General features: G+C 41.2%; 1 protein-coding gene across 17 annotated transcripts in view; it reads left to right on the top strand.

Moving 5' to 3' along the window:
- The window catches only part of TCF4 (transcription factor 4), a 382,697-nt gene that overhangs the window by 336,929 nt on the left and 18,088 nt on the right, over positions 1–27,680 (top strand). For 15 of the 17 annotated variants that reach the window (XM_010854778.1, XM_010854777.1, XM_010854775.1 and 12 more), the window contains 5 exons: positions 603–735; positions 10,550–10,617; positions 11,707–11,785; positions 14,323–14,399; positions 17,256–17,459. In XM_010854778.1, coding sequence (XP_010853080.1) covers positions 603–735; positions 10,550–10,617; positions 11,707–11,785; positions 14,323–14,399; positions 17,256–17,459 — 561 coding nt within the window. The remainder of the gene's footprint in view (positions 1–602; positions 736–10,549; positions 10,618–11,706; positions 11,786–14,322; positions 14,400–17,255; positions 17,460–27,680) is intronic. The other 2 variants (XM_010854776.1, XM_010854773.1) reach the window with 1 other exon arrangement.

Consider the following 27,680-nt stretch of genomic DNA (forward strand, 5'->3'; position numbering starts at 1 on the left):
AGTCATTGACATAAGACTTTATACATGTTGATACTTTAGAGAGAGATTCAATCATTAACTGCTTTTCAAGTTTTTCATTTACCATTTTGTTGTTGCTGGAGTTCAGAAGGAGGATCCAGTTTGTCGGGAAGATTTGAGACTGGTTATTCTTGGCCAATTAGTTTTCAAAAGGTCAGGGTTAAGTGTCATGTGAACCCTGCAGGTCATGCTGGAGTTTTATTCATTACATTATGGGCTCTTTCTTACCTGACCAATAGGCTGTACAGAAGAATAACGGTAGTGATGGTCTTTTATTGTTGCTAAAGTCCCAGACCTGCTTTTAAGGAACAATTTTCATGTTTAGAGGCGGTGACCGTTTCTCAAGGTTTATTGCCATTATATTCCTCTAGCTTTGATGCAAACCCAAACCAACTACGTCTTTGTATTTTATTACTTGAAAAATGAAAGCTGTCAGATCTAAGCAAGATGTATTCTTGGATATTTTGAAATTCCGAGGGCTGTCTCTGTTGTAAAATGAAGAGTTCTGAAAGAAGTATTGGAAACCTGAGCCACTAAATATTTTGTGATTGAACACGGCCTCCTTTTTCTGCTTCTTGCCACAGGGCTATCCATCACACTCCTCAGCAGACATCAATTCCAGTCTTCCTCCGATGTCCACTTTCCACCGTAGTGGTACCAACCATTACAGCAGCTCATCGTGTACGCCTCCTGCCAACGGGACAGACAGTATAATGGGTGAGTCGTGGAAACGCCGATTCTGTTGCTGAGAACCAGTGTCAGGGTTTTAACCATCAAGGAATTCTTTTTCTACCCCCAGTCCCATCACTGAACAGTAATCGAGCCATGAATGTTTATCACATGGACAAATGAGCCAAACAGAAATCGTCATTACCTTGACTGTAATCTCTTTTTGTTCCAAGAAACTGCTATTTGGCTGACTGTCTCCACCGTGAGTGATTAGATTGAACCAAGTTTGAATAGATCAACGTATGCTTCTCACACTCTCAAAAAGCTAATAAAGTGAACTTTTCTAAGAGGAGCCATTGAAAATTAGTAAGATAGAAGGCGTAATAGCTCTTAATAGGAGTTACTGACCATTCTCAAATTCCAGTCACCATGCTAAGCTTTTCACTGTCATACACCACTGTCCTCTGGAAACTAGTTCATGTGATGTTCAGACATACTTATTAAGAATTAGATAGTTTTACCTTCTGGAGGATGCAGCATTGTGGAATCCTTCAGACAGGAAGAAGTGTTTGCAGACTTATGGGAGAGGAGATGGCTGGGCATCAGTGAGCCAGAATTTACTTGCTACTTTTTCTCAGCAAAATTACTAATGAGTCAAGACTCAAGCAGAGTGTCCTGTCGAATAAACGAAGCCATCATCTCTAAGTTTTTGTGATGTTCACTGTGGTCCTCTCCCAGGATGGACGGTTACCCCACGAACACTCTTCTCTTGAGGAAAGAGCTAGGTAGGCTGCCCCTGGGGGGAGGCAGCCACCACCCTCTGATTCTGCCTTCAACAACCTTGTCATTCAGATGAGAGGCACAGTTTGACCCTGCAGGGTCTTCTTAAAACTTCAGACTTCCTCTGCTCACCACCTACTCTGGTTCTAGCTCAAACCCACAACTAACTCGGCCTTATGATCCCTTCCCATGGGTCCAGTTAGTGATGAGTTCACTAACTGTACATTTATTTTTCATTTTGGGGGGCTTCCCAGGTGGCTCATGATAAAGAATCCGCATGCCAATGCAAGAGACACAGGAGACACAGTTTTGATCCCTGGGTCGGGAAGATCCCCTGGAGGCAGAAATGGCAACCCACTCCAGTATTCTTGCCTGGAAAATTCCATGGACAAAGGAGCCTGGTGGGCTACAGTCCATGGGGTCGCAAAGACTCAGACACGACTGAGCACACACTGAGACTGGAATGTGTATTTATTTATTTATTTTGGCTGAGCCACACAGCATGTGGGATCTTAGTTCCCCGATCAGAGATTGATCCCGGCCCCCTGCATTGGAAGCGTGGAGGTCTTAACCACAGGACTGCCAGGGAAGTCCCTAACTGTACATTTTAAAGATAAGAATGTGTGGCAGGAGAGTAGTTCCTTTAGCTCTTTGCAGTTGTTTAAAAATTTTCTTTGGATAGTCTCTGGAACTTGGGGAAGTGGGATGAATCACTTAATGAGGGGGAGAGTTTTTGATGAAAGAGAAGAGATGTGTTTTGAAATGTTGTAAATGTAATTCTGCCTAAATAATACAGTCCCTGCTTACTCAGTAATGCACTTCACACTTGAGATGAGCCATCTAGCAGCCCTTCCTTTCACTGCCATGTCTCACTGAGAGGCGAATTTAGGAAATAGTTTCCATTTTTGTGACTTTTCATAATAAAGCCTCTACCGGTGCGTTGTGTCAGTTTGACCTTGGAGAGCTATGGACAAAGGTCATGCGGGGAAGTTTTGCTAACTATCAGTGCAGTTTTGGCAGATCCGAAAAACAAGAAGAAAGAAAGAAGTGCAGAACTGAAAGAGTGAGAAAAGCATATTTCACTTCAGTGTGGTTTGACAAATGGAAAGCCCCTTTCTGCAGTCATGAGGTCTTAGTTATAAAGAAGGATGACCGGTCATTCATCCTTTTACAAGGCAGATTTCCTGTCTATTTGTGGTTTGAGTAATTTTCTTTTTTTAGGAAGGTAGAAAGGTAGAGCAAAAGCTTGAGCTGAGGAAAGCAAATTTAGGCACTTTTTGAAAAAAAAGTTGTGTTGACTGATTTGCCAAACAGTTCCTGTAAGAGTCCCCAGGACTTGGGAAGAAAGCGATCTTATGAGATGGTGTGATTATGCTCCATGCCCTGTGGTCAGCACGGCCACAAGTCTCAGTTGGAATGGAATTCGCCTTATTTAAGCTGATTGGCTCATCGCTGGCTTGTGGATGAACAGGAATGTCTACCCTCCTTTTTTATTTTGTCTGGGTGGGTAGAGCGTTAATTGGTGACTTCTACATACTAATACGTAGGGCCTGGCTATGTTAAGATGGACTTACTATACAGACCAGAGGCCCCTGTTTAAGTAGAGGGAGGGTCTAGACAATAATAAAGGAGCTATACTTTTCGATGAGAGAAGTGTGAGATTTCTGGAATCCAGAGAAAGCTTTTTAGGAACAACTTTATTGCATACATTACTCCACCATCATGAGTGTACTTGTTAAAATCTTCTAGCAACTTGTGAGAAAGCTTTACAGTCATTTCGGGACATAAGTAGACATGGTAATTCAGCTTTTTGGAGGAATAGATCTTTATTAATTTGCATACATACTTGTTACTTTAGGATTACTTTAAGGGAGAACATTCTAGAATGTTCATCCTTAAAATAATACATCCTCCGATTCCTTAAGTTAAAATACAGAGGAGAATTTAAGTATAATAATAAGCCTTCATATTTGCACGAGGTCCAAGTCACCCCTGTTTCTTTGCACTTTTTTTATTCTTTGCATTTTAATTCTCCTAGGTTTTGGTTTGATTTTTCAGAGTGTGGTAGAAGGCAGGGGTGGCAGCATGTCTGTGGAACAAGAAGAGAAGATTTCTGATGTTAGTGATACTTCCCTAACAAACAGTATGGATTAATAGGATACATCTGTAGACTTTTGAAAGTATTTGGCATATACTCACTCATTCTGAAATACAGGAAATAAAGAAATATTACATTGCCTGTATCTCAAAGAACAAACAGAGCTAATTAAATAATTGGTAAATAGGGAACACACAGCCTGACACATGTTTGAGATTACACACATGATTCTGTAGAAAATGACTGTAAGCAATACTAATGCCGTAAGAATGGGGTTCAAGCACTAACACATGGACATCGCGTTCTTCAAGTTTTCTTGGTGCAAAGTGGCAAGGCAGTGCAGGCTTTTCGTAGATGGCGTTGGTGTCTTAGGAAGAGGCTTTTTCCGTCGAGAGGAAGATCACAGCTCCACGTTGTACTGTGTCTTCCTGGCAGTCAGTGACTGTCCTCAACCAATCATAGAAGAGCAAAATGCTTGTGGAGTGAGTTGTAAAATCTGGACCCATCAGCAGGTACCCTGTCTGGAAACATGTTCCCTTGCCTCTGGATCTGTCCCCTGCATCTCGAGATGGAATACGCTCACGGAGGTTTGGGATAGCTTGTGTTGACTTGGAGGGATGGTCATTGTCTCTTGTGTTTTCTTTTGCCCTTTTATGCCCAGTGTCATTTTTTGAAAAAAGCTGAGGAAGGGCAAAACCGACTCTGATTGTGTTAATGACAGAGGTTGTTGTTGTTGTTAATGTCACATTCATCCATGGAGTTTTGAAAGAATTGTACAGTAAGATATTTTACTTGCAGCATGCAGTCCACTGCTTTTCTACAAATGCTAGAGTGCATTAGACACGTCTGACTTAGAAGGGTGGATTAAGCACTCTGCTGCTGCTGCTAAGTCGCGTCAGTCGTGTCCAACTCTGTGCGACCCCGTAGACGGCAGCCCACGAGGCTCCCCCGTCCCTGGGATTCTCCAGGCAAGAACACTGGAGTGGGTTGCCATTGCCTTCTCCATAAGCACTCTGGAATGATACAAATGAAATGCATGGGACACACCGTGGATTCTTAGTCTTTCAACTGATGGGGTGGCCAGTTAAGGACAGAAGCCGAGTCTGAGGGCTTCAAGAGTTACCACCATCAGAGCCTTTCAACTTGCTTCCTGAAACTTTCTCAGTGTAACACTAGCTGGGTGTGCTTGAGAGTCATTGCAGTTCAGAGCTTCTACCTGTGAGCAGGCGTCCAGAGAAGGAAATGGAAAAAGTTATTAGGTACCAACTCTAGAGGGGAGAAATGTCTAGAGATTGGAGGCACATGCATAGCACATGGAACATCTTACGGAAAAACCGGAACTAGCTTTCTGGCCAACCCACTAGGCACCTACTGTCTCCATAGTTCCTTCCTACTTGCAAAACCCAATAGCTTTTTCTCTTCAAAAGGATTGAGAGACCCAGCTAGCACCACACAGTCCCCTACGACTACCCACGAAGGAGAATGCTCCAGTTCCCCAAGGGGAGATACCATTGGTGTGCATTCCGGGGGTGTGACCGCTTGCGGCTGGGGGCAACACAGCCTCCTTTCTCAGAGGGAATGGGGCATACAGCTAGCATAATGCTTACAATAACTGTTATTGTTTTGTTAGTCTTGAACCGGCCTGTCTAATGCATGGTATTCACCACGTCTTTAAACCTCAAACCAAACAGTGTTGAAGGAACAGCCTACGAAGATTGATGGAATACAACATGTGCTAAAGATTACCCTGGAATATCTATCTGGTTCATGAATTAATCTGGCTTCCAACTTTCACTTCTAATGACATGTTTGTATGACATGATGGGTTTTAGTGTGTGGCTTTTCTAGTAGAAACATTATGTCCTTTTTCCCTTGAGGACCCGGTTTCACAGTAATTTTATTATGAGAATAGTCGCATAAGATTCACGTTATCTTCTACAAGAATCTTGAGCCTTCACATACAGTTGGGTGATGAACAGGCACAGAGCATAAGAGCAATAGGAATTTTATCCAGCAGCGTCATGGCATCTTAGTTACAAAGACCACCAACGGAGAACAATAAACCAGTGTGATTTAAGTCTTCTCATCCATTTCCTGCACGTGGTTGATGGGGCCCAGCTTCCCCCTTGAATTCCTAAGAATCCATCCTGCTAAAAGTTCAGTGTTTGGTAGCCTGTACTTGAGTTCTTCTAATATTGTAGGTCGTAGGAGAGCTGGGAATTCTCCTTCTTATATCTTTGTTGAGAAGCTCATGACATTGTTATGCTGTTTCTACTAGTTGAATAACATGAGGGTTGCTTGGACACAGTTCAGAAAAACCTAAATTTTAAAACCGTCATCTTCTTTCAGGCAGACACTATGAATTACACTTCATCTTTTTATAGCGCTGGCCCTTGGCTCAGTGATGAAGAATCCGCCTACCAATGCAGGAGACTCAGGAGTTTGATCCCTGATCCCTGAATCAGGAAGATCCCCTGGAGGAGGAAATGGCAATCCACTCCAGTATTCTTGCCTGAAAAATCCCATGGACAGAGGAGCCTGGCGGGCCGCAAAGAGCCAGACACGACTGAGCAGCTGAGCACACACATCCTTTTATAGCTTCAGGATGCACCCAGCCTGGGGTTCTGGGTGTGCAGTAAAGGGATAACACATCTTCCAAATTCTGGTTTTTCAGTAGTCAGCCCCGAGATACCACTTATCCTGATGTTTGGATCAGGGTGTGTTCTAATGGGAATTGCCATTTTCTCCAAAGTGGGGACAGAGACTGAGGGTGGTCCCACTTGTAGCTGAGAAGACTAAACCCTGCTTTCTGCCCCATCTTCCAGCCAGCAGCAGCACCTGCGTTCAGGCCATTTGAACAATGCTTGGGTGGTTGGCAGTGTCGAATCCTCCTACCAGATTACAGTTCCTCTTAATAATTACTCATCTTCAATCATATTCATCTTATAGCTCTACTTAGAGACTTGATTTTTTTTTTTCCTCTCTTTAGCTAGGGAAATTGCTAAGAGCTAAAATCACATAAGAAATCAATCCAGTTTTTATCAAGCAGAGACAGTAGTTCTTCTCTTTATTTCTGTTATGTGGGTATTTTGGTAATTTCTCATAATACCTTGACAAACACTCAGGCTTAGAATAGTAATCAAGTCCTGTTACATGAAAGGTAGAAAAGTAGATTTGATGTGCACACATTTAATGAGAAGTGTGGTTTGCTAAACGTGACTCATTACTCAATATAGAAGAAATTTTGCTATTTGAGTATTAAATATATATTCACTTTCTGATTACCTATGCCCGTTGACATATCAGGCACATAACTAAAAAGAGAGTCTTTAGGAGGAGGATCCGTGTAGCTTAACATGTTTAAGGACTCTTCTCCAGTGTTGCCTGGAACAGAAGAAAAGGCATTCCAAGTGTAAAGGCAAACTGGTCCCAACAAACTGCTTTGAAATTTGAACCCTCGGGTTGATTCTCCAGCTGTTGCAGGTAGAATGGCTCTATATTTAAAAAAAAATAAGAGTCTGTTCTTATCAGTGACTTCCATGAGTAGCCTTTGTAGTTTTCTCAAACATTTTCATGACAGTATGAGGTAAGGAGTTAAATTCTGTCTTTTTATTATACCCCCAAGTTCTCACGCCTCCTATGTAAAACAGGGACAACAGAAAGTTCAGTTAGAAAGCTGCAGTATGAAGAGATCATAAGGATTGTATCTTGTCTCTTGGATTTTTATGCCATAATAATGTATTTTTTGATTTAAGCATATTCTTTTTTTTTTTTTTTACAGTAGGTCCTTGTTGATTATCTATTTTAAATATAGCAGTGTGTACATGTCAATCTTTAAGCAAAAAAAAAAAAAGATACAAATGAGCAATGAACAGAACAGAAACACAGAACAGAAACATACTCACAGATTTAGAGCATGAATTTATGGTTACCAGAGAGGGAAAGTTGGGAGGGAGGTGGGATAGATTGGGAGTATAATTTCTTCTTAACATATCTCTAAAATATTTTTATTGGTTTTCAGTTCTTCCTAATTTGGTTTCATTAATATATTTTAAAACCCTTACTATTCGCATTTTAAAACCGTTCAAAGAATTAATCTTTTGAAAGCTACCATAGCAAATTTTATCTATAACAATATCTTACCCTAGTTGGGTTTATTTTCTTTGTTAGATAATGTAATTTTTTCTGATGTGGCTCTGAATTGTCATTTCATGAAGGTCTGTTTTCTAGTCAACCCAGATATCCAAATTATTTTGACTGATAAGCCTAATTTTAAGAATAATGATAATATTGCTTCTGGAAGGGAAGAAAAAAATGTATGTATAATTATCTCCAAATACCATGGTAATACATGCGGAAAAATGTTAGTGCTCTTTGTGTTTTCAGAATCCTTGTTATTTTCCTTTAGAATTGTCTTCAGATTTAAAAGAACTCCTTGATGCAGAAATTTTTACTTTCACACCAGATAATAATTTCAATTATCTCTTTATATTGAGTATTTTTAGTACTCTTGATATCTGTAAGTTCCTTCCACTAGTTCATTGTATGATGTTGGGCCCTCATTTCAGAGAACTTTCTTACACATAAAATCCTTAGTACTAACAACTAATATATTTTTAACATTATGAATTTGTGATGTGAGAAAGAATAGTTTTTCCTTTTTTTTTTTTTTTTTGTCAGAAGGTGATTATGTTCTTTTCATTATGTACAGCTTTCTTTCAGTTTTAGTAATTAACGAATGTAGCGGTGAGTTTTGTTAATCAAATAAAGCAAACATCAAAAGATTATCAAACAGTCATACCCAACATGTAAATATATAAAAATAACAAACATAATTTAACTATACTAAGCAGAGGTCAGGAGGATGAAATTATAACCTAGAGACAAAGACAATTTGACCACTTGAGAGCTGATCCCATGACTTTAATTTACAAATCTGGAAGCTGAAGATGACACATTTGCCAGAAAGAGTACTTTCTTGGGATTGAGGAAAAGGCTGGGAATTTTTTTTTTAAGTTTAAATGTATAATGAAGTTTTGCTTGAATTAATCCATTGATTTAGTATTTCCTTTTCTTATTTCACAAAATAGTGACAAACATTTTCCTCTAGAGTTTAATAGGGTTTATTTAAATATTATATCTACTTGCTTATGCTGAGGCCTTAATAAATCTAAGAGAAGAACACCACTGGCTATACCATTTTATAACGGCAAATTACTTTCAAAAGATAGAGAACACACTTATGGACAAGGGCAGTGGGGAGGAAGGGGAGGGTGAGATGAATAGAAAGAGTAGCAGGGAAACATACACATTACCATTCGTGATATAGATAGCCAGTGGTAATTTGCTGTATGACTCACGGAACTCAAAGAGGGGCTCTGTAACAACCTAGAGGGGTGGGAAGTGCGAGGGAGGGGACATATGTACACCTGTGGCTGATTCCTATTGATGTACGGCAGGAATCAATACTGTAAAGCAGTTATCCTTCAATTACAGAAAACCCTTGTTTATTAGAGCTGATTTTGAACTATGTATTTGAATCTATATCCTGTTATTAACAGGCAGCCTTTCCTCAATATCCTGCCAAGGGGATGTTTCAAGGATCCCCTGCAGATAACCTAAATTTGAGGATGATCAAGTCCCTCATAGAAAAGGGTGCAGTATTTGCATATATCCCTTGCATATGTGGGTGCTCAGCCGTGTGTGACTCTTTGCAATTCTATGCACTGTAGCCACCAGGCTTCTCTGTCCATGGGATTTTCCAGGCTTGAATACTAGAGTTGGTTGCCATTTCCTCCTCAAGGGGATCTTCCTGACTCAGGGATCAAACTTGCATCTCCTGCATTGCAGGTGGATTCTTTACCACTGGCGCCACCAGGGAAGCCCATATAACCCTTGCTCATCCTCTCATATACTTTAAATCATCTCTAGATTATTTATAATACTCAAGGCAATGTAAGTCTATGTAAATAGTTGCCACCACCAACAAATTCAAGTTTTGCTTTTTGGAAGGGTATGGAATTTTTTTTCTGAAAATTTTTGATCAGAGTTTGATTAAATCCTTGGATGCAAAAATCTGTGGATACAGGGGGCCGGCTGTACCCTTTATTCATCCATCTTCTGGATAAAAACACTGGTGTTTAGATAGTAGAGAGACTGCTTCATCATCTGGAGAAGGCAATGGCACCCCACTCCAGTACTCTTGCCTGCAGAATCCCAGGGACGGGGGAGCCTGGTGGGCTGCCGTCTATGGGGTCGCACAGAGTCGGGCACGACTGAAGCGACTTAGCAGCAACAGCAGCAGCTTCGTCATCATGTACACTTATTTTACCTCCAGAATTTGAGATGATATTGACTTTTAACAGCATCAGAGTTCAAATTCTTTAAATATGAACACAGACTTTAAAATGTGTGGAGACTATATGTTCCTTAAAATATTAAAAATATTTTCCCTCCTAGGAAGCCGCCAGGCCTGTTACAGATTTTTTTGTTTTGTTTATTGTGGAACTCTGGGAGAAGTATCTCACTTTGCTATATAGCAAAAATTAATTTTTCAATTTGAAAGCAGATGTAACTCTTATTCGTGAAGTGAATTCAGTTTACTATATAAAATATAAATAAGGGCAAGCTATGAGAGCTTCAGACATCTGAAAGCACTGCGTACTTTTTAGCAGTGAACCTCATATGCTCACCTACTACTCTTGACTACTTAACCACTCGTAGACAACCAGGGGAAAAGTAATAGCAACGGAAACACTTTATCTTTAAACCAAGGTGTCAGGTTTATATTTTATCTGTTAAAAAAAAATGTAACATGAATATATTTAACATCTACCTCAGCAAACAAATTAATGCTAATTAAATATTAATGTGTTGTAATTAGCATTAAAAATGCAATTAAATTGTGAGTAAATGGACCAGGAATAGAAAATTGTTCGATGTCTCACCGTCTGGCTTTTCATATTCTGCCTTTTGTTTTTGCAGCAAATAGAGGAAGCGGGGCGGCAGGCAGCTCCCAGACTGGCGATGCTTTGGGGAAAGCACTTGCTTCGGTGAGGAAATGTTGACCTTGGACTTCAGATGTACCGCGGCAGACGGGTGAACTTTAATCAGAAGTGGACATTTAGAACTTTAGAAAATGGATGGCAAATAGCTTTGGTTTTTGGAAAGACTAGCTTCCTTGCATAATAATCATTGAAAAAATTGAAGAGAGAACGCTGAAGATTCCAGCGGATGGCTGGTCTCTCCCATCTTGCAAGCGATACTCAATTATGGATTTGTGGATATTCTTAGGGCCTTTAAGAGTATAGATTTTCTATCCTGATGTCTTATTTTTCTCTAAAGTCATCGGGGGGCTCGTTGATTGACCAGCTAAGACTGACTTTGCCAAAGGGTAGTTCTAAAACATTTTGAAAAAGAAACTTTTAACAAATGACCATAACCGAGGTTCAATTGTTGCTTCATTAGCACTTGGCTTCTCTGCTTTAAGCTAAGATCCAGCATTTCTTCCATATTCACCAATGACCAGTGGTACCCCTTTCTTGTCTGAGGGAGTGTACCTGGTATTGTCTTCAAAAGCTAAACGTGATCATTTGTAAATACAAGCAGAGATCTGTTGCTCTGACGTTTAGTCTCTTCAGTTGGATTCTCCTTATCATTGGGGCATTTGATTTATGGTAGCCTTGTGAGCTAAGGAAAAGTTTTTCTTTAGACTGAGCGTCCTTCTGCCTTGGAATCAAATACCTTAAATGTAATGAAGAAGGAGTTGAGCAAAAATCTTAGGATGTAATGCTGCCCGACCTCTTGTTTTATGGAGGAAGAAAGGGAGGTTTGGTGTATCTGTGTAGCTTCATGGCCATGCAGCCAGAGGAGGACACGGGAAGAAATGGACAGAGCCAAGGTCTGCTGACCTCAGTTCAGTTTCCCCCCCACTATCTTCGAGCAGCTCAAGAACTCTTCTTTTGAAAAAGTAATTAAGTTTTTCATTTTAGAATATCGGTACTGTAGTTGATTGTTAAGTGTATTTTGCACCTTGGAATTTGTGGATGAATCACATTAATGCTTTGTAGTTTAAATTGTGGCATATTTATTCCCAATGAATGAGGATTTGTTGTTGTTGTTTTTCTCCCCACTGTTTTAAGATCTATTCTCCAGATCACACTAACAACAGCTTTTCATCAAACCCTTCAACTCCTGTTGGCTCTCCTCCATCTCTCTCAGGTACGGTACCGTAAACCCACTGCATCTGAGTGTCAGCTTATAGAACGGTTTCCCCTTTACGCTTCCTGTGCTGCTGGGGGAAACTCACTCCCTCCAAAAACTCAAAACAGAGTGTTTCCGAACAGACCAATAGGAAGAGGTGGGAGAGACAGACACGGCTGTGCAATGGTGAAGTCATTTACATCCAAAACTTTTCTTGAAAGTTTCATGCGTTTAGAATGTACAGGCACTTGGGAAACTTACTTCTTAAACTCTTCTTTGCAAAAGATATTCAACAGAATAATATATTCCAACAAAAATCTCAGTGGGAAAACCAGTTCACATAATCGGGAATAGAAATACAGATTATGTGGTCATCAAACATAGACTATTCAAAAGGATCATTTCTCCCAGAAATTTCAGACTTTTTAGATTCCCTCTTTAAAGTCCATGTTATTGGAAGGTTTGAAGAAAACTATAATTGTTTAAATAAATTGTGACATAACTGTGTGTAGTTAAAGGGGATGTTTGCCATTTACAATAGAACAAGTTAACATGACCTATGGCTTCAGATAATAAAATTATAAGTTGTTAAATGGTGTTAGTAAAGCGTTGCACTCTTCAGAGCTCCATTTAAAGGGCTCATTGCCCTTCCAATATAAATGTTTCCAGAAAGACCCTGTCTGGTGCCTATCTCTGCTCTTTGGAAGGAGGATAGGTGGCTTCTTTTAAAAAAAAAAAAGAAATCATATCTGTACCTGATTGAAACCTGATCTTACCTTAATTTAGACTGTAGTCACTTGCCTGAATGTTGCTGCCTCAATCTCTGTATTCCCTACATGCAGCACTCCCATGACCCCATTGTAAAGTAAATTCCTTGATAAAGTATCAGAGATTTCACCTGGCCACAGAGCTTTCAGAGTTGATGGCCATGGGCTTAGGGGAGACTTAATATCAGCCTTTCCCCAGCCTCCATTGACAGGAGGAAGTCACAGAAGAGAGAGGGAAATAGCTGGACCTTCCAGTCCATATCTCCAGAGAGACAGTGCTGAAACTGGGAAAGCCAGAGGTGACATTGAGCAGATAATGGAATAGCACTGAAACAGTCCCTGTGGCAGGGAAGTGAAGTTCAGAATTGTATGTTTCTGGCTTAGTGCCATATTATTAGGCTCTGGAAAGCGATTACAGGTGTGAGCATCCAAAGTCAGAGGCAGGCTGAGCTAGTACAGAGCTCAGCGGGGCCAGGGGTGAGGGAGTCTGAGCAGGGAGAGCTCCCACATTCCCCATTTCAAACGAAGCAACTCTAATTTTGTCTATTTTATAATATGGGGGGAAAAGAATATTCTGGAATCTAATATAAAGTTTGAGAAATAGCTGTTTGAGTCTAATGCTCTGACTTACAGATGGATGTATGAAGGCCCAGAAGGGGTATGGGATTTGCTGAAAATCTTCAGTAGTAATATTAGAGCTCAGGCGAGAATCAGGGGACTCAGCGTTCTGCCAGTCCACTTCCGGGTCAACGTTGGGAGGGGAAGCGACGATGCACACATCGTTCCAGAAAATGCCACAAATACCCCAAGCCTGAGTAACGTGCTGCACGTGGAGGACCCTGAAACAAGGCCACCGTTGAGGTCCTGGTTATCCAGCCTAAAAGACCACACGTTAGGGGGAGAGGACTTGATGAAGATCCAGAGATGGGGACAGACTGCTATTTCACACCAAGGGCTCTGTCCAGATTTTTTCACTGAAAATAATTGAACAAAACATTCTATTTTTATTTAACATAAAAATACACATGTGCGCACCCAGAAATGGCAGGAAGAATGGATTTTTACAGTGCCAGCAGTATCGGGGACTGTGATTTCAGTGAGGTCATAGATTTTTTTTTTTCCTTCAATTATTTTCCAAGTTTTCTACATGAGCACGTATTATTTTCAAAAGTGGTTTTTATTTTTAAATTGATAGGTTAGACATGTTCTATTTATTATAGCAGCAGTCTTTCTTTACCTTCAAGTTTTGTGAATCATTAAAAATGTGTTTTCTTCAGAAGAAACTACTTAATGTTGTTATATTGAGTGTTTAAATCTCTGGTTTAGCGGATCTTATTTCCTTGAAAAGTTTCTGAAGGCGTATCCTTTCTTAAGGATCATTTAAAAACAAGTAGCAAAGCTGTTTTTCATTGGTGAGAGAATTTTGGTTTTAACAAACCAGCTTTGCATGAAGGTGTAATGAAAACCCCTCTTTGCACTCTTAAAAGTACCTTGACTGTGTAGTGACGGTTTTCCATCAAAGGGACATTTCTCTAGCTAAAATTCACAATTAATTAAATGTTCCCTTTTACGAGGAAGCCTGGGAGAATTCTGAGTCCATGTATAGTCTACCTATTTTACATTTAAAATGTTTTCCTTGGCCCTAAATTCTTGTATGGGCAGTTTACATGTATTTCCTTAATGTCCAGATAGAAATCAATATGCTGATTTCTAAAAGAACTGTTTAAAATGTTGGTAAGGTTATCCTTAGGATTATACAGGTCTCATTGCAATCCCATTTCCTATCAGCAGGCACAGCTGTTTGGTCTAGAAATGGAGGACAGGCTTCATCATCTCCTAATTATGAAGGACCTTTACACTCTTTGGTAAGTTGCATCAGCTCACCATCACTTTGGCCATTCTCAGGCCGTGCTTCTCTTTTTCCACCCGGTTCGCTCTTCAAGAGTCTTATTTTCACTAATAGGAACTTGTGGTTGACGTAAGCCCATGGGTTTGGTTAGAGGCAGAGTTATTAGCCTATGCTTGTTCCTGTTTATAGACTGTAACCCAGCTACTGCTACAGTGGAAGCCTCAGGGCTCCTATATATCTAGAACCAGATAAGAATCTGGGAAGGATCATGGCCTCCTCCCCTTGTTGGGGAAATATACTTGTGTCAGTGATTAAATACCTCTCCTGATGTGAGTGCTGGAGTTCCAGCTATGGTGTGGAGCCAGAACACTTGGAGAGTCTCTGTGTCTCTAGTTTGCTTTCCAGAATCATGGGTTTATAGGAATTTTCTTCTTGACCTCTGAATAAGAAGCCTCCTGCTTTTCTCCTCATTCACTTTGATTCTCATGGAAATCTAGTAATTTCATTAAATTTCTCTTGTAAGGAATCGCTGAAAACCTTCCCTGAGTGTAATTAATATGATAAAAACTCACATGATGACTCGGTGTTTGACACTCCACTCAAAGGAAGGGGCTGGAAACGTGCATGAAGCGGCACTGCTCTGGGCACTGTCTGGTCTGTGGATGAGTCACACACGGACGGGTGGCAGCCAGAGGCTGTCCTTCAGGGTTGAGTTTCCCCTTTTCCTTCCCATATTTTGAGATGGAACGTGGGCGTAAGCATATCTGTTAATTTGCCTGTCTATCTGACTTTATGTTGTCAGCCACTCAGGGTTTCCTTTCTTACTTTTGGCTTATGATTTAAATGAAGAATAATCTAAAAATGAGAATACAGAGGTGAATTCTTCCTAGCGGTAGTGTGTAAATCATCTACCTCCTCTCTTTAGCCAATAAGATGACCACAGAATGAGACAATCAAGTGCCATCTAAGCCCCGTGAATCTGCAGCTCACATCCAAATAAACCATCATCCTTGTGTTTCTCTCCATCGGTTATTCTCTGGGACCCATTCATCATGGCTGGGTTTTTTCCAACTCTAGAACTATAAAGACTAGGTTTATGTTTCTGAGGGCCTTCCCAGGGGGCGCTGGTGGTAGAGAACACGCCTGCCAGTGCAGGAGACATAAGAAATGCAGGTTTGATCCCCGGGTCAAGAAGATCCCCTGAAGGAGGACATGGCAACCCACTCCAGTATGCTTGCCTGGAGAATCCCATGGACAGAAGAGCCTGGCGGGCTACAACCCATAAGGTCACAAAGAGTCGGAGACAACTGAAGTGACTTAGCATGCGCGTAGCATGGCTGTGAACTGCAGTGTCAGTTCTCTGCGATCAAAAACAGTCTCCACTAGGAAGCTGCAAGCCAGAAAAGGTGATAGGCACATGGATTATTTCTTTTCATGCTCTCGCTTACGCTCGGAAGTGTATTTCATCATTTCTGGTTTTATAGACTAAGAAGCATAGACTCAAAGAAGTTCAGTAACCTTTCCAAGGTCAGTTAACAGCAGGGCTAGCAGTTTAAGGGAAACCCCGTAATACCCAAGCCCACCGAATCAGAAGGCTCTGTACCATAGACTGATTGTATTCGACATACATTGTTTCTGTCAGTGGAGAATAATTTAGAAATCGTTTTTCTCATGCCGGAGAGCTGGTATCTCTGCTTGCACAGCCCATCAGAAATCAGAGTGGATTCTAGCATGATCTAGCACAAAGATGCACTAGAATTGAAGACTCAGGGTTGTCACCCTGAGGTCACCATTTCCTGGCAGTGTGGTGTTGAGCAGTTAATTGACTTAGTTTTCTTGGAGCCTCATTTGCATGTCTATGTTGGAAGGGATAATAATGTCTTTCCTGTTTGCTTACATGTGTAGAATGAGGATTCAGTGAGATGGTATCTTTTAAAGTGCACCCTGGAGATGGTTGTTAGGTATCGTTATTGGTCACACCGAGGAAAAAAAAAAAATACATACACATCTCCATGACCATTTTATTCACCAAAAACTATCATGTAGGCTTATCTAGTTGTGGAAAACTCGGATCCTAATGGCTGGGATGAAAAGATCAGTTGGTTTTTTCATTGTATAAGAGTAGTGAGTTCTCTACTATAGTAAGGGCTTTGAAATAAATTAGAAGCTCCCGGTGAGCAATTCATTCATGTCTTTATAATTCTTCAGTCTTGAAATCTACCACTTTGATTGACAGAATTTTTGCAGTTTTGTTCTTCAGCTGTTTTGAGGCTCTGATTCCCTCTAACACACACACACACGTACGCACACACACACAGGTAATAATCGATAGAAGGCAAGAAACCCAGTTAAAAATTGTTAGTACTCAATAAGAAACTAGTCTATAGGCGTTTACCTGTCCCTGATTTGATACTTAGCACTGTGTCATGTGACTCAGGAAACCCAGGGAATATGCCTTCAAGGAGATAATTTAATTGGGAAACTATAAATAGGGCACCTTTCCATTGTTAATTTTTTAAAATCTTTAACCAGTGCCTGCCGGGATGTTCCTTAAATTCAATAAATGTTTTTTTTTTCTTTGCTAAAGTAAGTCTCAGTTCTTTCAAGGTAATGCAGTATAGTAAAACATATATACTTACCATGTCCCGGAAGAATTACTGACTTTGTTCACAAAAAAATAATTATAATTATAGTATTAACAGTTTTCACCCATTTTCTGGGAAAGTCATCATTTACTTTTATTATGATTTTAAGGAAAATAAATTTTATTCAGAAATCCACAATATGGTTCATGTCAACTCGGGTTTTACTTCTGTAATCTATATCCATACTTGGAACTGAATCAAATTTCACATCACTTATAAACCAACAGCAAAGCCGAATTGAAGATCGTTTAGAAAGACTGGACGACGCCATTCACGTCCTCCGGAACCACGCGGTGGGCCCGTCCACAGCCATGCCTGGAGGTCACGGCGACATGCACGGAATCATCGGACCCTCTCACAACGGAGCAATGGGTGGTCTGGCCTCAGGGTATGGAACCGGTCTTCTCTCCGCCAACAGACACTCACTCATGGTAAGGGATGGGGTGAAACTCGGGGATGCTAGTTAACATGCAGAATTAGAATTTCTAGCTCAAATAACACTGCTGCAGCTTTGTCTTTTTTAAAAACAGCTTTATTGAGATAAAATTTAACCTACAACTCACCCATTTCAGTTTTACAGTGTACTTACTGTGTTCTCCATGTATTCACAAGACGGTGCCATCACCACGAGAGTGTAATTTACCCCCCACGACGAGAAATCCCCATGTCTGTCAGCCATCACGCTCCATTCGTCCCTCCCCCTGACAACTAATAATCTCCTTTCTGACTCTAGACTTGCCTATTCTAGAGATTTCCTAAACGTGGAATCCCACAGTATGTGGTAGTCCTTTCTGATGGGCTTTTATCATTTAGCATAGTGCTTTCAAGGTTTATATATGTTTTGTCCTTTATCAGAGCATCATTCAGTTTTTATTCCCCCCAAATTCCATTGTTTGGAAAAGACCCTGATGCTGGGAGGGATTGGGGGCAGGAGGAGAAGGGGACAACAGAGGACGAGATGGCTGGATGGCATCACCGACTCAATGGACATGAGTTTGAGTGAACTCTGGGAGTTGGTGATGGACAGGGAGGCCTGGCCTGCTGCAGTTCATGGGGTCGCAAAGAGTCGGACACAAGTGAGCTACTGAACTGAACTGAATTGAGATTCCATTGTATAGATATACATTAAATGTGCCCATTCATCAGGCGATGGGTATTTGGGTTACTTCAGTCTTCGGCTATTAGGAACAACGCTCCTGTGAACATTAGTGTGCAGGTTTTTTGTGTAGATACATCGTTTCATTTCACTTACGTATAAACCTAGGAGATCCATTGCTTAGGTCACTGCCGGTATGTTCAGTTCTTCGCAGTGACTTCAGCTAAAGGACCCAATGTAGGTTCATGTTACGTTGCTTGGGTTTCGCATGTGAATTGGTTGGGTTTATTATTTTTGTTTAAGAAGTCAAATCAGTATCTTCTGCTCCTGAGTATGGTGGTTTACAATGCGTAGGGTCACGAAGAGTCAGGTGGGACTGAAACGGCTTCGTGCACGTGGGAGGTCGAGATGCACGGTGTGTCTGTGTCAGTAGATGATGTGGGACCGTGGGATTACGTGTATCGTAGTTGTACCACTCCCTATTGATGAAAAAGTATTTGAGTAAGGTTTAAGCAGATTTGTCCACATTGTACTTGAAATTGCAGTTTTTCCCATTACTTCTGGAAGGGACTTGAGAGTGTATCCCTTTTTCAGGTGATTATAAGATTCAGCAAATCTCCCTAATAAAGTGTTAAACGATGACAATATGAGGTGACCACATGGGCGAAGAACTTACATGAGTAGCAGTTAGTGATCTGTGTAATTCTGCTCTTCACAGATGCCTGTCTTTCCAGCAAACACCTTAGTGTCCTGTTTTGTTCCTCACAGGCTCTCAAAAAGTTGTGTGTATGAAGGTCTGTTTTCCATTATCACTAAGCATCTCTTATTTAAAGACGATTCCAAAAGGAGAATGCAAAATAAGCACAGGTTATTCTGAGGCTCTTTAAGTTGTCTTCTTCAGAAGTATTCCTCTGCCCTCTTTTCCATTTCTCTTAATAAAAGATTAAGAGTCCCATCCTGAGCTGTATATTATGAAAACCTGCAACCAATTTGAAACCAAAAATACTGGTTTATAAATAGAAGCAATGAACTCACTTCTAAAACGTGGAAAGATATTTTTGAATGCCAAAGCTAAATCTTTTTTTTTTTTTTTTGCTTTTCCTAGACTCTAGCCTCAAAATTCCTCATTGAGTAAAAATTGTTTGTCTATTCGTGGCAGTTGCTAAGAGTTTAACAAAAGGAAAATCTAGATTTTAATTTAGCTTGGCCTCAGGTAACATGCTAAATACACTGGGGATGCATATTATATGAGGTTTCAGTTTGTACAGCTCTTTCTTTAAACTATAATGTTTAAACAATACTGCTTTTAATTAAGAAATCTGGCTTTATTAAAAGCCAGATCTGTGACTTATAACCATTTCTGTATATCTGCTCTCAATCAAGAGAAAAATAGTTTAATTTCTGTAGCTGTGTTCGTTTTGCATATGTTAAACGGATGCAGCGTGCACCCAGGGCATTGCTTCAGAGACAGTTTTTTTTCTTTTTTCCATAAATATGTAAAGTTTGCTCTTAAATACCAGATGTAGGTTAAGTGGTTCTTTAAAATAATAAATTCTACAGAGATGCTTTTTTGGAACCATCTGACCTTTGAATTGCCTCCTCTTTGATTTGGAGGTGGGGTATGAGGAGGAGACCAGAGTCATCTTTGGGGATGGGAAGTTAGACCAACCCAGGGGGAGGAGAAGGGGAGAGAATGCTGCACAGCAATAGAAAAGGGGAAATAACCGGCCAGAGTTACACAGGAGCATCTTTGCTTTGATTTTGAAGGTGGGGAAAAAAGATGGCAAAGCAATAAAATTGCTAGTTTCAGTGATGAGGGGAGGTGCACACTCACTCTTGAAGACGTTTAGAATTCAATCAAGAGTGACTGCAGAGCCATCTACATCCATAGCGCAGTTCCCAAACCACGGTCGGAAAACCTGCTGCCCTGTGAGCCAAGGGCGCCTTTACAGTCTGTCTCCCTCTTTTGTCAGAAATATTCAGGGCGCCCCCGGCGTCTGAGCTCCTCAGCCCAGAGCCCCAACGTGTGCGCAGAAGACCTCATCTTCGTTTCTTGCCTTGTGCAAACCGGTATGAATTTTCAAACAAAAGCACCAGAACAAAGGAAATAGTTTTTGAATTTAGTCAGTCTGAAGCTAGCCTTTGACCATTTGATACATTTCACAATAAAAAGGAAGTTGAAGGGGAAGAGAAAAAAAAATGCACCCTTCTTCCCCCCCGAACAACAACAACAAAAAAAATTATTCAAGGAGGATGCTGGTAATGTTTTCCACATTTGAATTTTAATACATGAAACAGGCTATAAACTGTTGGCCAGCTGCAGTAAATAAAGTAGCAGTGGGAGGTATCCACCGGAAACTTCATCCAGGGCTGGTGGGAGTCTCATTCCCAGCTACACACCTTCGGTTGTTGTTCTGGAGTGGAAACGAGTTGCAGTAACTTAACACCCATCCTGGGGCTGGTTTTGTTTTGAGCAAATCTCCTTTAGAACTCTCCTTAATAATTCCTTCTGATTAAAGAACAGATAGCTTTGAATTCTCTTGACCTCCGTCCCCTCCCTGTTCCCTCTCTCCCTGCCTTCCGAAAATCAAAACAAAATGGCTTGATCACTTGGAAGATGATAGAAGCATTTCTTTCTGCAGCAGTGTGCAGTCGTGGTGGGGAGGACTGTGGTTCAGCCTGGGCTATTATGTTATCTCATTTAATTGCTAACATATTGTACTTAGCTTTTGATTCATAAAATGTTTTCCTTGGAGTTCTGAAGTAGGTCTTCAGTGAATTACTAAGTATTAGGATAATGAAAGGGGTTTTTTTTTTTTTCACAGCAGCATGGCTCATAACACTCGAGCGAATGTTGATTCTTACCGGCTTTCTAGATGATGTTATTTGGCCATGCTCTTTTCTGCTCAGAAACCTTCCCCATTATGCACAAGATAAAGACATATATCTTAGCCTAGATTTTTAAGCCCATAGCCATTTACCAGGAAGCCTTATGCTTTGTTATTCCAATGCAGAAATTTTTCCAGCAAGACCAACCTCTGCATATGACCAGAACTTGACCAGAATGTCCTTGCTATGACTTGTTTTGTGTCTATGTGGCTTGGCCTGCTCTAACCACTTCTCTCTGTCCATCTCATTCTCAAAGCTCTCACTCACATTCTGCCTCTTCCAGGAAGCCTTCCCTCGTTACCTCCGTCTGTGAGAGTCATTTTCTTTCCTATTCTCATAGCACTGTGAAACAAACCATTGGCCAGGTGTTGGTCTCACCCACTTACGCATAGCTGTGTGTCCTCAGCTGCGTGCCTGCGTGCGTCCTCAGTTGCTCAGTCATGTCGGACTCTCTGCAGCCCCGTGGACTATAGCCTGCCAGGCTCCTCTGTCCATGGGATTTTCCAGGCAAGAACACTGGAGTGGGTTGCCATTTCTCCTCCTGGGGCTCTTCCCAACCCAGGGACCGAACCCGCATATCCTGCATGGGCAGACAAATGCTTTACTACTGAGCCACCTGGGATGCCCTATTTATCTTTTGTAAATCTGACTTTGCCTAACCAACTGGATTGTAACTTCCTTGAGTACCATGTATTACACGTATCACATTTTGTTTCCCTGCAGTCACAACAGAAGACAGGACTTGGAAGGTTGAGTAGTTAGTCTCAAGTCAGGAAGCTAGACTGAAACTCTGGGGACATTGACTCTAACTTCTGTGCTGTATCTTACAGTTATGAGCATTCCTCAGACAAGATCTATAGTTCTATAGTTACACCTTTTAAGAACTAATTTTGTGTGGTTGGAATTCACAATTTTTAAATCCTAAATGTTGGTCAACAAGAAAGAAGTTTCTAGATATCTTGTGGCCAGTTCCCCAGAGCAGCTCTCTACCTACCTGTAAAGGTAAAGAGCTTTCCTCCAATGTGGGAGCATGCTAGGTTAAACCCCACATTGTCTAAACACTTTTTTTTGTTTATCCTCTGTAAAGGGTTTTTTTTAATTAATGCTTATTGGAGTCTAGTTGCTTTGCAATGTATTAGTTTCTACTGTACAGCAAAGTGAATCAGCTGTACATACACATATATCCCCTCTTTTTGGATTTCCTTCCCATTTAAGTGCTTATTCTTAAATCAAGGCATCTGTGCTAAGTGGTCAAAGGTATGAGCTCTCCTTACCATAGTGGTCAGAGTAGTACAGTTTAAATTATGAAGTTATTTTTCTTACTAACCTGCCAGTTTTCTAAGGGAATCAAAACAGAAATTTCAGAACCTGGGAGAACAAAGAAGCAGCTGGGTTCATCACTATCCTGGTTAGAAGCTCTTATCCAGACATTAGTCCCTTCTGTGCCTCAGAGATCAATTCTGATCATCAGATTTGATCTAAATCAAAAACCTAAATCACTGAATTTGTGATAAATTATTGAAATGGCCATTTTCAAGATATGTCTGTCTGTTACTCATGAAGTATCCAGATCCACAAATGAGCCCTGAAAACAAGTCTTTCAGATGACCTCATCTCCTCTGTTAATGAACAAGAATGAAACCCACATCAAAAATATCTTTATGTGGCTCTGTTCCCCTCTCCTGACTCCTCCGTCAGTAGAGTCAGCAATGGTGGTATCACTCAGCTGAAAAGCTCCTATACTATTAATACATCATGTTAGTGTGGTTCCCAGACCCTTTTTGCTTAAAGCCCATCTATTCATTTCAAAAACAATTACCAAGTCATTGGTAAATGACTTAGAGCCTACCAGATTCCAGGCTCTATGCTAAGATGTGGTTTCTACCATCAGGGGGGTCCCAGTCTCGTAGGATAGGATATATATTTAAAAACAGGCTGCTGCAGCAGTGTCCTAAGACTCACAGGAGAGCGGGGGCCCAGCTCTGAATCACGGCTGTCGCTTGGTAGGAGCAGTCATCTCCTGAGGACCTAGTCGCCCGGGATGACTGAGGGGTGGGGGGGCCCTGTGAAACTCACCCCCCCCACACCTGTTCTCCACCGCATCACCTGCGGCCTCATGCTAGACTCCTAGGTGACTGCAGCACACACTTCAGAAACGACGGCTGCAAGCCTGTCTTAGCCTGTGTTCCTGCTTTTCAGTGATGTTTTTAGTGTGACTTTGGATTACAAAGAATTTATCAGAAGAACAGTCATTAGGTGAAGAAGCACCTTTTAATTTCACTGACACTAAACACATATGAGAGCTTTTACCACTCAGGACTTGAGAGGATAAGCAGTTTACATTAGTTCTGCTTTCACAGTTCTTAAGAATTAGGACCACTGAATTTTAGGTGCTGAAAGCACCACGGAAGTCACTTAGCCCGTTACTTTTATTTTACTGCAGAAGACTGAGGCCCCAAAAGGGGAAGTGACTCAAGTATGGATGCTGTCTGGTTAATGGCCGAGCTAGGATTAGAAACCAGGCAAGCCAGCAGCGGGACCAGCACTCTCTGTACTAAAGATTACACCGCCGCAGTCAGCTTCCTCTCCACCCAGTGCTGTAGCAATTTCAAAACTGTGGCTGGTGTTAATAATACATATGTTCTATTAACTAACGAAATCCAAGAAAACTCTTTAGTTGCCCCTTGGCTCTTTGCACCATGTTGCTATCTAGTTCTGCCACTCAGCTTTGGCAACAGGAGAGTTCATCGGGCACTGATGTGATTCCATGGGCAGCGTGTATTGGTTCATCATAATGGAAGTAGCAGTGGTCAGAAAACTCTTGTTTCGACATGGACCTCTTCAACAAATCTCTGATCCCTAGAGATTTAGGCATCTTCAACCTTGTTCCTCTTGGGTTTTCAAGGATTTTCATTCCATAAGTTTCTGTGTGTATTTGAGCACATACTTCATTTCTAAGCAATTTTTACCACACAGTCTCAGGGACCTTAAGGGGTCATCTCCATCTATAAATGTCCCTCTATAAATTCCCTGCTAAGCAGTGAACAATTCTCCATCAGCCTCCTTCCTCCAAGGCTGAGTAGCTCTAAATGACCACAAAGCCCATTTCCATCAAACTGTAGAAAATTCTTCCTTATGTGCAGCCCAAATTAATATCCCTAAATGTGAAGGTTTTATTTTTCTGCCCATTGGAGTGACCTGTAAATCAGCTCAACAAATACTTGAGTAAATTTCAACTGTTTGAAGACAGTCTGATCTTTTTTTTTCTTAAGGCTAGACATCTGTATCTTCAAATAGTTATCCTAAAGAAAAGTTCTGACTCTGTCACTTTCCACCACATTCTTGCCAGTTTAAAAAGAATGCTCCCCTTACCCCCGGGACGTTGTAGTGTGTAGAATCTCAAAATTTGAACACAGTGCCCAGGGAATCATCAGCAGGCTTGGGTGGTGGTTCTTGTTCATTCACTCAGTCATATCCCAGCTCTTTGCAACCCCTTGGATTGCAGCACACCAGGCCTCCTTGTCCTTTACCATCTCCCAGAGTGTGCTCAAGCTCATGTCCATCGAGTCAGTAATGCCATCCAACCATCTCATCCTCTGTCGTCCCCTTCTCTTCTCACCTTCAATCTTTCCCAGCATCCAGGTCTTTGCCGATGAGTCAGCTCTTTGCGTCGCATGGCCAAAGTATGAGAGCTTCAGCTTTAGTATCAGTCCTTTCAGTGAATATTCAGGGTTGATTTCCTTTAGGATGGGCTGGTTGGATCTCCTTGCTGTCCAAGGGACTCTCAAGAGTCTTCTCCAACACCACAGTTTGAAAACATCAGGTCTTCAGCACTCAGCCTTCTTTATGGTCCAGCTTTCACATCCATACATGACCACTGGGAAAACTATAGCTTTGACTGTGTGGACTTGGATGGATCTATCTCCAAACCCATTCAACACATTATATCTTCAGTAAAGGCCACTCAGCAGCATCCTATTGGCAGCATTTGATGACGTCATCATCCTGCTGCCAGATATTGCACTTGTAATCAGAAATCCATCAGCCAGCCACATGTCTGTCAACTGGCTTTGTACACTTGTTGTACCAGTATAGAACTCCACGTAATGCCTTTAAATTTCATACAGCAGCCTTTAGTCTGTTCCAACATCTCCTTTAGGTCCTCATTCAGTCACATATTCTGTAGCTCTGTTGTTGGTAAATTAACCACAGAATGCAAGGTGTGCCTCATTCCCATGAGCGAGGTTTATCAGAAAGACTTGTTCTTCTGGAACAGGAATGAATTGGAGAGCTCATTGCCTCTCTTTCAGAGCACTTAGGAATCATCTTTTAAATCGCATGTTATAGGATTTCACCCATGATCTTAGTCTTCAACATCATCCATCTGTAGCTTCTATGTTGAATTTTTTTTTCTTTAATGTGGATATTTGCCTATCTGTAGTGTTCCACCATCTCTCCTAATCGCCACAATTATCAAAAATTTCTGAAAGCAGATTAGCAACCTTAACTGAAAGGTTTTATCTGTATCCATATTGTACTTTAAGAAAACTTGTTTGGGGGTGGGGGGAAGCAGAGAGGAAAAATAACTTGAAGAAATTCTCTTTGTATATATTTTTTAAAAATTGTGTCAGCTTTATTGAGCTATTATTAAACGTCTAACATAGGTAAGTTTAAGGTGCACAACACAACGCTTTGATCCATGTATATATTACAAAATGGTTACCACAATAAAGATAGTTAACACCTGCCACCTGTATTCCCAAGCATAATTCAGATATTTTTTTTTTTTAGTGGTGGTGGTGGTGATAACTTTTAAGAGCCACTGTCAGTCAGCAACTTCAAATGTATAATACAGTATTGTTAATTACTGCCTGCATGCTGTGTATTACCTGGAGATGAAAATGCAACCCACTCCAGTATCCTTGCCTGGAGAATCCCAGAGGCAGAGGAGCCTGATAGGCTACAATCCGTAGGATCACAAAGGGTCAGACACAGCTGAAACCACTGAGCATGCACACAGTACATTAAATTCCCAAGAACATATTCATCTTATAGCTGGAGGTTTGTCCCCTTCAGCCAACATTCCGTCATTGCCCCCAGTCCTCAGCAACCACCATTCTACTCTCTCATTTCTTTTAGTTCATTTTTTAGATTCTACATATTCCTGAGGATATACAGCATTTGTCTTTTTCTGTCTGACTTATCTAGACAAGTCCTCTTGCCCTTGGACTGGTTACAACAGTTTTAGAATCCTGGCGTTCACCATGTGGTACTTCTGCATTCGTTTAAGCACAAGTCAAGAGGTTTTGAATCCAGCTATTTACTGGCTGGAGACCACTGACTCTCCATTAACAACCCCTGAGACAGGTGGTCCAGCAACTTGTGTGCCCAGGTCTCACAGCACTGGGTCCAAATTAGGTATATCCTCTTTTTCTTCCCCTAATACCCATTTTACTCAAATTCAGGCCCTATGACCTAGAAATGGGACAGTCAATCTGCATCAAACCCCAAAAAGTCTCTTCCTCCTTGCTTCCAGGACAAATCAAGCCCAGTTCTTTAATTTTCCTCCAGAGTTTAGCACCATCATGTCATGAACTTTAAATGCATAAAACCCAGCAGTTGTCTCCTCTGCTTTTAAAATACAAAAACACATTTAAAGCAGTCTCTATGACTTCAACACACTTTGACTTTGCTTGCCTCTTGAATAATAGAGGAAAAAGCAGGAAAATGCTTCCGACGGCAGTTATCCTCATAATTTGTTGGAGCCAGTGCTAAACTGTCCATAATTTAGAAGATACAACCTGTGCATTTTTAAAAAGTAACATTACCCTCGTTTTCTCAGGAAAGCAGATTTTTTGAAAAGAATCTGTATTGTATAGATTAGAAAATACACAGATGTTTCTCCACTCATTCTGCACTGTCTCTGCTTCAGGTCCTTGGGGGATACATAAATGTGTGAGAGATAGTTTCTGAGCCCACAGGCCTTGGGAGGACAGTAATACAAGTGTGTGCCTAACCAACTATCATGCAGGGTGGAATGATTAAGTAACCAGAGATGTATTAATCCGTCTTTTGTTACCCAAACATTATTGCCAGAGACGTTTCCATATTCGCTTACATAAATTGCTGACCATGTGTGTGAGTTTCTGCAGAAATCCCCTGGTCGATAATGTGTTAAGTCACCTGAGAAGTGATTCGGGAGAAGGGCAGACCTTGACCAGCCTTCAGGATGGCCAGGGAACACTTCCTGGAGAAGGTGTCATTGAGCGCATAGTAGAGTCAGCATTGGGTTTCAACAGTCAGGCTCGACGGGGCATTACAGCGCCATAGAATATACAGGATCCAAAAAAATACACGGAACATCGAGGGTCCTCTGCGCGCAAATGGAAGTAAGGAAAGGGTGCGATGGTGCAGTTCGCCAGGCAGGCTGCCGTGGGTGGGAGCCCCCCTCGGAGCACAGCAGCTCAGCAACTGGCTCGCATCTTTCACAGGGGAGTCCACAGGAAGAGTGAGTTTTCATGTATATTTTTTACATCCAAATTAAATTAACTCATGGAATTTTCCACCCTTAGGAATTAAAGTAGCAGCTCATGAAGTAATTCAGTTATGTCATTCATACCAAAACAGAAAATGCCGGAGCAACTTGGCACCGTTTAAAAGCCAAGCC

This window comes from Bison bison, unplaced genomic scaffold (assembly GCF_000754665.1).
Source record: "Bison bison bison isolate TAMUID 2011002044 unplaced genomic scaffold, Bison_UMD1.0 scf7180017864349, whole genome shotgun sequence".
In the NCBI taxonomy this organism is placed as follows: Eukaryota; Metazoa; Chordata; class Mammalia; order Artiodactyla; family Bovidae; genus Bison; species Bison bison.